This window comes from Mixophyes fleayi, chromosome 1 (genome assembly GCF_038048845.1).
Source record: "Mixophyes fleayi isolate aMixFle1 chromosome 1, aMixFle1.hap1, whole genome shotgun sequence".
NCBI lineage: Eukaryota > Metazoa > Chordata > Amphibia > Anura > Limnodynastidae > Mixophyes > Mixophyes fleayi.
Genome location: NC_134402.1, coordinates 289,433,589 through 289,446,580, shown reverse-complemented (window position 1 = coordinate 289,446,580; position 12,992 = coordinate 289,433,589). Strand labels below are relative to the sequence as shown.

At 43.6% G+C, this 12,992-nt stretch overlaps 1 protein-coding gene across 3 annotated transcripts in view; it reads right to left on the bottom strand.

Moving 5' to 3' along the window:
- Positions 1-12,992, bottom strand: part of VPS13A (vacuolar protein sorting 13 homolog A) — a 243,599-nt gene that overhangs the window by 194,768 nt on the left and 35,839 nt on the right. For all 3 annotated transcript variants that reach the window (XM_075211020.1, XM_075211019.1, XM_075211021.1), the window contains 4 exons: positions 8,795-8,889; positions 3,658-3,800; positions 3,257-3,458; positions 48-162 (listed from right to left, as the gene is read on the bottom strand). In XM_075211020.1, the coding sequence (XP_075067121.1) occupies positions 48-162; positions 3,257-3,458; positions 3,658-3,800; positions 8,795-8,889 (555 nt within the window). The remainder of the gene's footprint in view (positions 1-47; positions 163-3,256; positions 3,459-3,657; positions 3,801-8,794; positions 8,890-12,992) is intronic.

Below are 12,992 nucleotides of genomic sequence, written 5' to 3'. Positions count from 1 at the left end.
GACAGAACACACTTTATAAAAAATACATATAATAAAATGTAGCTTACCTGTTGCTGTTTTGTCCCGAAACTCCTCCAATTTTGTCAAAGTGGCAGAGGTGAGCTGTTCAAGATGGACATCTTGTGGAGGACGGAAAAAGTCAACTAAGCTGTTGATGGTTATCTAGCATATGAAAAAAACACAACCACAATTAGTAAGTTTTTATATTATTTATATAGAGCTCATATATTACGCAGCACTTTACAGATAATATCTAATCATTCTAATCAGTCCATGCCCCAGTGGAGCTTACAATCTTTATTCCCTACTAAATGGACACCCACACATTATGGTTAATTTGTTTTCTCTTGCACCCGATTGGGTGAACCCAAACATTGGAGTATTAAGTGCAGCTAAGAGCGAGGGCACTTTAAATATCAACATTTAACTGTAGCTCCTTGCCTTCCCCCTCAATACCCACACCTACTGGAGCAGCCATCAGTTTTTTTCAAAGTGCCTTTCAGTGGGGCCCATTTAGGAGCTGCTATAGCCGCATTTTTCCTTCGCTATAAATGATATACAGAGTGAGATTCTGGCGGCAGCTCATAGTGCATCAAAGACGGTTGTGAGATGCTGGAGCAGGAAGCGGAACGTGCAGAGTAGTGCTTCTGATGGCGCTTCCCCGCAGCCATCGTTCAATTGTTCCAGGGAAACTGGTCACTGCAGGGGAACTGGTCGCACTTGGGCTAGTCATTTTTAATATCTTTATTGGTGACATTGCAAATGGTATTGAAGGGAAAGTATGCCTTTTTGCAGATGACACAAAGATATGCAACAGGATAGACACACCAGGAGGTGTAAAACAAATGATTGATGATCTATGTAGAGTAAAAGAATGGTGAAGAGTGGCAACTACAGTTTAATTCCGAAAAATGCAAAGTCTAAATATAGTATTAATGGCACTATAATGGAAACTACTGAAGAGGAAAGGGATCTAGGAGTCACTATTTCAGGCAGGTAAGCAATGTAACAAAGCAACGAGGAAAGACAGTCAGATGTTTGGTTGCATAGGGAGAGGAATGCGTAGCAGAAAGAAAGAAGTAATAATGCAACTGTATAGGTCATTGGTACGGCCTCATCTAAAATACTGTGTTCAGTTCTGAAGGCCATATCTCCAGAAGGAAATAAAAATACACTAGAGACTGTACAAAGAAGGGCAACTAAAATGGCGCATGGCCTACAGCACAAAACTTACCCAGAAAGACTAAAAAGATCTTAATATGTATAGTTTGGAGCAGAGAAGGGAAAGGGGGGACATGATAGAAACTTTCAAATATATCAAGGGTTTTAACAAGATACAGGAGGGAAACATTCTTCAAAGGAAGAGAAATATTAGAACATGAGGACATGCACTGAAACTGGAGGGAAGTAGGTTCAGTGGACATTTGAAGAAAATCTATTTCACAGAAAGGGTAGTGGATAAGTGGAATAGCCTCCCATCAGAGGGGGTAGAGGCTAACACAGTAGAGCAATTTAAAAAAGCTTGGGATAGACATAAGGATAACCTTACAAAGATAAAAGGACCAAATAGGGTTTGAGATTACCATAGGTTGATAAAAAAAAAATGGGCAGACTAGATGGACCAAACTGTTCTTATCTGCCATCAAATTCTATGTTTGTATGTAGGTAGTGACCAAGCGTCCCATGCACTGATTGCAAGAGGTAGTCACTGTGCTACCGCGCAACGCAGAGCGACTCAAGGTAAGTGAACTCTCTCCCAGCAAAGTGCTGGTAGGGAGATTTTAATTAAAGTCTCGGCGAGGCTTCAGGTTTGGGGACTGTGTGATTTTAATTTTTATATGATTTTGATTTTTTATATTTCAGTCTAGCCCCCGCTAGACACGAATTTGGTTTGAAGGGGTTGCCCTACTTGATGGCAGCCATCTTGGTGCTGGGCCTGGGGGAGGATTATTCCTTCATTAGGTGAATCGTAGGCCCTCCAAATGAAGCATGCCAAAAGCAGCAGACTATTTCAAGCCTTGCTCTCCCCTTCTATACCACTGGTGTCGTAAGTAATAGTTGGGGGTGGTTTATGGGTTAACTCAGGTTTACCTGACTTTGGTCTGTTAAAAGGTTCACTCTCTTTTGTTTGATTGTGTTCTGTTTTGTATTCTAGATTCTCTGCCTTTCTGCTGTGTCTCACAAGGGGAGTTCTTCCAGAGCAAAGGCTGTGAAAATGGCATCTGTAAAGATCTTCATATGTTGTAAATGCCATGTTAAATTACCTCTGGGACAGTCAGATGCAGATGTCTTATGCACAGCCCGGAACAGCTTTCAGAAGGGCTGAAAACTGGTAAACCGTGGTCTGAATGGTTGCCTTTAGTGGAACAGATTCAAGAAGCTACGTAGGGGGATGCGACTCTAGATGCCAGACTAATTGGAGCTAGGATAACAACTTCAGTAATCTCGGCTCATCGCACTCTCCGGCTCAAATCTTGAAAAGCTGATGTGGAGTCTAAGTTTGCTCTAGAATCATTTCCTTTATCTGTAGGGTGTATAATTTAAGCCTGAGCTAGCCAGGCCGGAGGGGGAAGGAATACTGCTCCAAGAACGAGAACGTCCAGGTGTTCCTTTTGTTTTTCAAGGGAGTTCCTGCAAGAAAATCTAGAAGTCAATACCCCAGAGGGTAAATTTTTGCTCCTAGGGGAAGATTGCAGAGGGGAAGACAGGCTTGGTTGTCCAGGAGCCCAGCTTCTAGGTTCTCTGACAAGCCTTCAGCATGACCGGCATTCTGCTCACACAGGAGCAAGGTATGGAGGGGCAAGGGGAGGAGCCACAACTAAATGTTGAAATTTAAAGTGCCCTCACTCCTGGCTGCACTCATTACCCCAATGTCCGTTGTCCCCCAATGGACTAAGAGAAAAGGATTTGACATGAGTATAAAATCTTACCAGTATGTCTTTGCAGTGCGGGAGGAAATCAAAGCACCTGGAGCAAACCCACGCAAACACAGGGGCAACATACAAACTGCACACAGATAGGGCACTGGTTGGAATTTAAACCTTGCCAACAGTGCTGTGATGCTGCAATGCTAACCATTGTGCCACAGTGCCGCCCCTTTGTTTACATGTTTGCAATCACAAACAATCACTTTACCGCAATGATTAAAAAGTAAAAAGCTAAACTGCACATAATAGGAAAATCAGTCAGTTCACATAAGTTATGTAATAATAATAATAATAATAATAATAATAATAATAATTTTGATGGCACTTACAGCATCATATATTATTTCAAGGGGCTGGGAATCCACAATAAGTCTTTGGTCTGCCCTCTCATCCAGTGGATTTGTTTCAAACATGAGGTTCAACAACGAAATGTTATTTTCCATCACAACATTTCGAGAAGACAACAAGCAGGGAGTAGCCTTGTCTTGTGCTATGCCTGTTATCTCAAATGTGCCAATATGAGCTTCCAATCTGTAAGGGAAAATGAGATCTATGATGGTATACTCAGTCACAAGTTCATGCAAAGTCTGCACTTACTATTACAATGAACAGCTCCTGAGACCTGGTAACAATTAACAATAATCATTCAATTTAGATAGTAAAATTGAAGTGGGAAGTAAAAGTAAGTAAAAATTGTCAGCATGCAGATAAAGCTCATTTCTCGGCTTACCTAATTGCTTGTGCTCCAGGACGCTGTTTTAATACTGTGCTCAAATCAGTTATAGCCACATTTATCAATTTAGGTTTTCCTTTGTCTTCTTGCAATAGAATGGACATACTTAGCAGTTTGACACATAATATCATTGCTTCATACTACGAAACAAACAAAAATGGGAAGTCAGAGAAAAAATATTACCTATACATGCAATTTACAAATATGTACAACATTTTCTATTTTCTAGTCTTAAAAATAGCGGTTTGTCACCTTTATTTTTAGCTTCAGATAGGTATTTTATATAAACAATTCATATATACCACCTTCAGATGACTTTAGTGGTTTACACCTATTACATACATCTATATATCTACATCTACATTACAGGACCACTTCTTGGTGAAGGAGAACGTTATCATTGGCCCACAATGTTGTTTCAGACTGTGGGACCTCTGCCCACACACAACTGTGGCTAGGTCGTCCCTTTCCCCTCACCATGCATGTGTTGCAGGACATGTTTTAGTTTTGCACTTTAAGTTTAATTATTAAATGAAATGTCCCCAATATGCAAAATGTTGTAATGATTAAAAGTTGAAGAAAGAATTCCCAGTAGGAACTGGGAACCATCTGGCAGCATTATACTGCCACAATGGATCCCATTGCCCGGACGGGAGCGTTAGTGTTCTGGCAGGTCACCTCTAGCCCTTGTGGTCCATTGTGGATCTACTGGGTCTTTGCAGCGTTAAGCTGCTTTCCCTGCTCAAGTACTTTGAATGGGTGATGGTAGGACTGGGAGCACCACAGACCCATGCAGTGTTTGCATGAACCCTAACTACAGGGGTTAATGGAAGAGAAGGGGGTCCGATGGTGTTTTGGGCTGCTGCAACTCATTGCCTAGCAGTGAAGCTTTCCAGTAGAGCTGGCTGGAATCTAATGAATCCTATCTGTGCACAGTCTGGTGCAGTGAGCCCATGTGCAAAATGTTTTATAAGACTTTGGGCCCGTTTCATTAAGGAGAGCAAAGCAAATAAGTGAGTAAATTTGCTCCTGAACAAACCATGTTACAATGCAAGTGGTGCAAATAAGTTCATTATTTTGCATGTAAGGAAAAAGAGGATTTATGTACTTACGTTAAATCCGTTTCTCTGATTCCGTCTGGGGGAGACTGCTTACCATGGGTTGTGGAGGGAGCTTGGGGAGTTGGCACCTAACTAGTTAACTTTTAGTACTGCCGACAGACCCCTCCCCTCTACAATCCCCCTGCCCCCTCTTGTTCAGTTAATTAAAAAGCCTACTCTGAAAGCCCCGCTCTTAAAGCACTACGAGCGAAACTTGCATCCGCGGATGCAAAAACATTAAACTGGTAAAATTTTGTAAAGGTGTGGACAGAGGGCCAGGTGGCTCCCCTACAAAGCTGGTCTGCAGAAGCCCCATTTCTCGCTGCCCACGACGCCCCTACCGATCTGGTGGAATGGGCCGTAAGTCTCTCCGGCACAGGACGGTTAGCCTTTATGTAAGCTTGCTTGATGGTTGCCGTAATCCATCTTGCAATGGACTGTTTTGAGGCTGGCCAACCTCTCTTATTGGCATCATAAAGAACAAACAGGGAATCAGTACGTCTAATCTGAGAAGTTCTTTTGACATAAATGCGGAGAGCCCTAACCACATCTAACTTTTCCATAGACTGTCGATCCGAATGGGAGGTAGATGAGAAGACCGGAACTACAATTTCCTGGTTCAGATGAAAAGCCGAAACTACCTTTGGAATGAAGGAAGGGAGGGTTCTTAACACCGCTCTGTCCTCGTGGAAAACCAGATATGGTTCCTGACAAGACAGAGCTCCTAATTCCGAAACTCTACGTGCAGATGCAATAGCCAAAAGAAAGAGGACCTTCCAGGTCAAGCACTTCAAATCCGCCAGAAGCAATGGCTCAAAAGGAGGCCCTTTAAGCATATCCAGTACCAGGTTGAGATCCCATGGTTCTGTAGGCAGAACATAGGGAGGCTGAATATGCAAGACTCCCTGGAGGAAAGTCCTAAAATCTGGTAAATCCGCTAACTTCAGGTGAAAAAATACTGAAAGAGCCGATACCTGGACTTTTAGAGAACCTAACCGAAGCCCTGCTTCCAGGCCATCCTGAAGGAAAGCCAACAAGCGAGGGAGACGAAAGGAGGACGAGTGACAAGTCCTATTTTCACACCATCTGATGTAGGCTCTCCAAATCCGGTGATAGATGCGAGCTGAAACTGGCTTTCTGGCTCGCATCATAGTGTTCACTACGCTGGAGGAAAAAACCTCTAGCCCTCCAGAGGCTGGCTTCAACAGCCATGCCGTTAAAGTGAGCGGAGGTAAATTCTGGTGACGGAAGGGACCCTGCAGAAGAAGGTCGTCTCGAGACGGAAGACGGAAACCCTGTTCTTCCGCCATAGAGATTATGTCCGCGTACCAGACTCGACGCGGCCATGAGGGAGCTATTAGAATTACTGGCAGACCGCCCTCGGAGGAAATTGGTATCCCAACCTGAACTCTCATGGCATTGTCATAACATCCACTGCCACCGCTAAGGGGTCTCTTGCCCTTGCGCAAAACCTCTGAACCTTTCTGTTGTGTCTGGAGGCCATGAGATCTATGTCTGGAAGACCCCACCTCTGAACCAGAGACTGGAAAACTTCCAGATGGAGTGACCACTCCCCCGGCATCATCTGGTTTCGACTTAGGTAGTCGGCCTCCCAATTTCTTATTCCTGGAATGTATACTGCCGATAATGCTGGAACATGCTGTTCTGCCCAAACCAGAATTTGAGCTGCAATTTTCATTGCAGCTGCACTCCTGGTTCCTCCCTGCCTGTTGGCATATGCCACGGCCGTGGCATTGTCGGACTGAACTCTGACAGGGTGGCCCTGGAGGAGGGACTGGGCCCCCCGGAGGGCCAAAACAATAGCCTTCAACTCTAGCACGTTTATTGACAGGGCTGATTCCTGAACCGACCAAAGCCCCTGGAGCCGGAGGTGCAGGATTACCGCCCCCCAACCTTTCAGGATGGCGTCCGTCGTGGCTATGATCCATGACCATGGAGCGAAGGACCTGCCCATTGTCATGTGATCCTGAATCAGCCACCACTGTAGTATCAGCCACCATCTCTATAGTAGAACACACTCCAGCACTGCCACCTGTAAAAAAAAAAGATTAAAAACGAAAAGAATGAAATAAAAGAATAAAATTACACTATGTACTAAAAAACACTGCCCAACTCTGCAGGCACCTAAAAAAAACTGAACAAGAGGGGGGAGGGGGATTGTAGAGGGGAGGGGTCTGTCGGCAGTACTAAAAGTTAACTAGTTAGGTGCCAACTCCCCAAGCTCCCTCCACAACCCATGGTAAGCAGTGTCCCCCAGACTGGATGAAAGAGAAATACGAACTGCTTTTTCATGTAGCACACAAGTAAAGGCTTTACACTAAAATTTAAAGTTGATCTAGGACATGCCCTACCCAAACTATAAATCTGTCCCCACATTTTAAATATACCTCCCACTCCAATGCAACATGTTTTTTTTCAAGGTGCAAGTTTAATCTTATTTTTTTAGCTTTGCTTTCCTTAATGATTCAGGCCCTTTATGTTTAATGGGGGGGATGAAAAAATCACCCTTGTGGTCTGGTGGGAATCAAGGGTGTACCTGGTGGTGTTATGCCACTGCAATCTTTTCTGACCCCACCCCACTTTCTCCCAATGTTTGGAGGTCTGGTGTGGATCCGGTGGGGAAATCTCCCAGCACAGACTAATACCCCTTTTCAAACTGCCGACCCGGCAATATCCTGGGTATATGAACCCATGACATTGCCGAGTGACAAAGCATCATACCCCGGCAAATTCCTGGGTCGACCGAGTTCACACTGAAGCTGGGTCTGCCGGCTGTATAATATAATCCAGGCATAGGGTCCGCCTATTGCCGCTTAAAAAGCATAACTTTCACCCTGGCCAATAGAAGTGATGTAATTTGTTCCTGTAGCTGTCGAACATGCATGAGGAACTACTACCTATCTATTAAGGGGTAAATGGACATTATTTTTTATTTATTCATTTTTTTACATTTGTCAGTGAGACTTGGGTTTAAAATCCGTCTCTCACATTTCACCCTGCAATTCCCAGGTAGATGCAGGGGGACCTGTTCACGCTGAACCTCGACCCAGGTTGCGAACCCTGGCAATAACCCGGATTTTTGAGGCAGTGTGAACGGGGTACTAGTGATGCCAGGGTAGTCAGAAGCCTTAGACTCCTTACCGCCCCCACCCTGGCAGTGCATGTACAAAGAGAAAAAACAAACATGCACTGGCCACTGAGTCCAATGGTAAAAAGGTGGATCAGGCTGACTCATGTTCAATTAAGTGAATGAACCATGACTGGATAAAAAGTACATGAGGCTGGAATACCCCTTTGCCAACATGTGTAATTTTGGCAGTAAAGCCCCATGTAGTGTATTTCATTGATATTCATTCTATATGTATGTGTGTGTATTATCACTACCTTTTATTGATGTCTTACTGCTTTTTAACAGATACTACGGAGCCGTAAACACTACTCTTTCTAAAGATCCTAAGCTTCCTGCAAGACCCTTTACATTCCCCCGCTGTCCTATGCTGAAAGTAGTGTCAATGCTCTGCCTGCTATACTGCAGCACTGATCCAAAGTAAGAAATCAGTGGGAATCAGCCACAGCCATCAGCAAAGGGGTGCTGCTGCACCAAAACAGACCACCCATAAGTAAGCGTTTCCTGGTGCTGGTGAAGGAGCCAGGTGGTGTCAGCGACTATTCTCCTATATCTAGTGGCACCACAGTGGTGAGCAGTTGATACCTACAGTAGGTGAGTTTCTAGTGTCCGAGAAACACCTGTAGGCGGTCAGTAATGGCTGGTTACTGATTGTAGGAGCAACCCAAAGACAAATCTGTAAAACAATTCTCCCAGAGAGGGTGGCAGAATATGCCCATTCTGTCGCACCAATATTAGGAGATCTGCACACATAGTGGCTTCACAGATACAGCAAGAAAAAAGACAGATAGAGGGTAATCCACAAAAGGATTACCATTTTAACGGACTTTTATAATAACTGCAGACATGTATTCTGCAGTGACATTACTATTACTATTATGCTTACTGTTTTTGGCATGGTTGGGTCCACAGCAGTGTCACTGTATCCAATTGCTGCATACAGCTTTGCTTTTTCTTCAGGTGTCATCAGTTCTTCTAGACCTTCCAAAAACAAACATATTACAGTCTATAAAGGTCAAAAGGTCATTTGCTATGCACTAGCAACGCTGAAATAAGAGCATTTTTACCCACTTTAAATACATTTATCTGACTCCACTGGGGAACACGACACACATTGGGATACAGTAGGTGGGCTCTGGATAAAAGGCACTTTAAAACTCAAATACTTTAGTAGCTAGCTCCTTTCCTACTATGCCTCTCTCCTACAAACCCCAAAAGAGAGGGCCAACTAGGTGCAACATGAACCAACAGAAAAACATCCTGAGCAAGGGGAGGGAGTGCAGTGTCCCACAATGGAGTCAGAGAAATGGAGTTCACGGTGAGTAAAAAAATCCTCTTTTCTCTTTCATGTCATTGGGGGTCACTGCGACACATTGGACATATACCAAAGCTGTCCCAAAGGGAGGGAATGCTCTAGAACAGCTGCGTGTCACATCTTGTGCCCAAGCAAGCATCCTGAGATGCAAAGCCTGAAACTTGAAAATTTTGGAAAAACTGTGGACATATGAAGAGTACATAAATAATCTATTATTTATGTTTCATTTTATAATATATGAACAGATTCAGCCACAATTGAATTAGAAAGTGAGTAAGAGCACCCCTTCCCCCCCCACTGGAAACATGTGGCTTGTGAATACTTGAGAAACCGGTTTTGAGAAGTTGGTCAAATTACCATATGAATGCTGTGAGCAGTTCCTGTGGAAGGTAGTCTCCGCCCACAAGAGGGGGCCTACACGTGACACAAAGGAAGAAGTTTTGTTCTGTGTTCTGTTCCCAGCCTTACTAGACATATGACCATAACGTCTAGCTGGACATGCAGGCAAGTAAGTTACCTGACGGCCTTGGGACCTGACTAGCAGGATAGATGTTAGAATGAAGTTTTTGAATGGAATGAATGAAAGATGAGTGAGTCTGGAAACATAAATGTTATAAAATGTTGTAATGTGTTATTGAATGGAAGGTGGTTGAATCTGGACGCATATGTGGTAAAGTAAATGAGAATGAATGATCATTTGGCGTTAATAATATCGAAGTTTATTTGAAGGTACAGTTGGTAAATGTGAATAGAATTGCCTGAGTTTAGTGCTAGAGTTATTTTGAGATTGTGTTGGTTTTAAAGGTTAGACCTCGGCTTGGTATGGATAGTGTTGACTGCATGCCTTGCAATCATGTTGCAATGCTGTGTAGACATAACATAGGTACAGGTATGGTGTTAGTCTGATTTGTATGTGATTGTGTAGTCTAATAAGAACTGGGCCCTGTTGTTATGAAAGTTGCATTAGCAGTGAATTGGGCCATTACAGGCACACATGTGCTTAAGATGGCTGACAATGTGTTGATTCCTGTAATACTATACAATTCCTAGAGTTCCTGTTGTGTTTGGGATAGATTGTTGGTTTAAATGGAAGCATTTGTGTTATACATAGTTCTGTGTTGGTTTAATGTTGTAATGGAGTTTTGTTAGGTTATTTGAGTGGAATCGGATAAAATGGAGATTGCAAATGTTGTGTAATAGAAGTGATAGCAAGTGATTGGATTGTTCCAGAAGTGGTCAGATTGTTAAATATAACATTTTGTTAGTGTTGGTTTATAGGGTAGTTTGTAACTCTGAATCTCTGAGATAATGTGGTTGCAATACCATGCGTTTAGAGCAGTGTTCAGACAATAGAATGGATCTAGTACAATGACTTGTATATTTATATAACGGGCAATAAATGTAATGTATGCAACGAAAATCTATACTTTGTGTAAAATATTGTTACGCAGTTTACTATTTTATAATATATACATAAGCTTTACAATTAGAATGTTAATAATACAACACGTTTTAAATGAAACTATATTTTGTGCGTAGTCTTTCTTGAAGATATGAGCATAAGCTATTATATGAATGTTGGTCCTGTGGATTTAAGTGAATATAAGAATTATATTTCTTAGGTTAATTTAGAAGTACGTTTGCGAGGAGTTGGTTGATGGTAATAGTCATATATAACGATATTAAATGGTCATCCATACATTTGCCAGATTATTAAGGAGATTAAAACCCCATAATCACCCAAGAAATCCTTTTACAACAGACGACCAAGTCGCAGCCTGGCACAACTGTTCAGCCATGGCACCATAACGCTCCCCCCCACAAAGCACCCACAGCCCTGGTGGAATGAGCCCTCAGACCCACCAACAAAAATCTAGCCGTCTGAACATAAGCCAACCAAATGGAGACATAAGCCAGCGAGTAAAGGATTGCTTAACTGCTGGTCAACAACGTTTGTGGACATCATACAAGGAGAAAATGTCATTAGTCTTAAGAGCGGAAACCATTCAGTCAACATAGCACCGGAGGGCCCGGACCACATCCAGAAAATGCAAAGATGCATCAGAAGACTAAGACAAAGAACAAAACACCGGAACAACCACCTCCTGGTTCAAGTAAAACCGGGAGACCAACTTCGGCACGAAGAAGAGATTAGTGCGAAGCACTGCCCGATCAGAATGAAACACCAGAAAGAGGGAGTTACTGCACAGTGCCCTCAACTGGAACACCCAACGAGCAGAGGAAATAGCGAGTAGAAACACCACTTTCCAAGTAACATACCAGAGATCAGGAAAATACAAAGGCTCAAAGGGTTCCTTTGTAAGATCCCTGAGCACCAAATTAAGATCACAGGGCTCAACAGGAGGAACAAAGTGAGGTTGAGCATATAGAACCCCCTGCAGAAAAGTTTGCACATTTTTCATGACTGCAAACCTTTGCTGAATAAAGACTGAGCGCGCAGAGACTTGCAGTTTCAGAGTAGAGAGAGGAAGACGACTTCTGCATCTTAATCATAGTCGCCACAACCTTGTGCGAGGAAACCCAGAATTGCAGACTCAGGGTTTCAGCAACCACACCATCAAAGCTAGATGACTTTAAGAGTGGCAGCAAAGAGGGCCTTGTACCAAAAAATATGAACGAAGAGATAACCGGTTAGGTGGACCTACACACATCCCTAGAACGTCAGCGTGCCACATTCTGCGAGGCCAATCTGGTGCCACCAGAATGACTGGAATCTGTTCCCGTTTGGGCTTCATGGGAAACAGAGGAAACAGGATTACCAAATGAAAATGCCACAGGATCATAATGGCAGCTTTGTATACCGTCGCCAGATTCCTTGACTTCGAGCAGAAGAGAGTTCAGATGGGATGTCATGAGACTTATCTCTGGTTAACCCCATTATTGAATCAGGGGAGCAAAGACCTCTGCATGGAGGGACCATCCCCTCGGGTGGATCATGTTGCGGCTGGGGTAATCAACCTCCCAATTCTCCAACCCCCAGAATCAATATGGCCACTATAAATGGAACTTGACATACCGTCTCCCGCACTGCCGTGGCACTGCGCAGTCACCATTGATGGTTCAGGTAGGCTACTACTGCAGCGCTGTCTGATTGGACCTTCAGGAGGTATCTAGCCAGAACCCTTTGACACTGAACGAGTGTCCTGTATATTGCTCCAGAACATCGATGGGCAAAGAGGACTCCTGTGGAGATCAGAGGCCCTGGAACTGAATATGACCAATGACCTTGCCCCAACAGGACAGACTGGCATCTGTGTTAACCAAGGTCCACTCCCAAGAATGGAAGGACTGACCTTAGGCTAGATTTGCTTCAGTCAAACACCACCTGAGGGAGTGACACATGGCTATGTACACCTTCATAAACTGCCCGGTGAGATGAAGGGTGGATTTGGACCACTTGTGGAGAAGCTCCCTCTGGAGTGGCCGAGAATTAAACTTTCTAATAGGCAAAGCTTCTAACACTGACACCACAGACCCCAGCAGTTTCATACAGCGGAGAAAAGACACTTCCCAACTGGCCAGAAGGGAAATGGCTTTGTTCTGAAGTGAAAGAACCTTCTGACACACCATGTAGAAGTCGGGGCGGATCCTCTAAGCAGGAATCAAGAACGATTCAAGGGAGATCTGAAATCCAACCATTAGATTCTAGAAACTGTAATATCAGGTGAATGTGGATCTGGAGAAGGACACATTCGCATGCGCCTTTAACAGGACGTCCAAGTAAGGCACAATAGTGATGTCCTGTGAG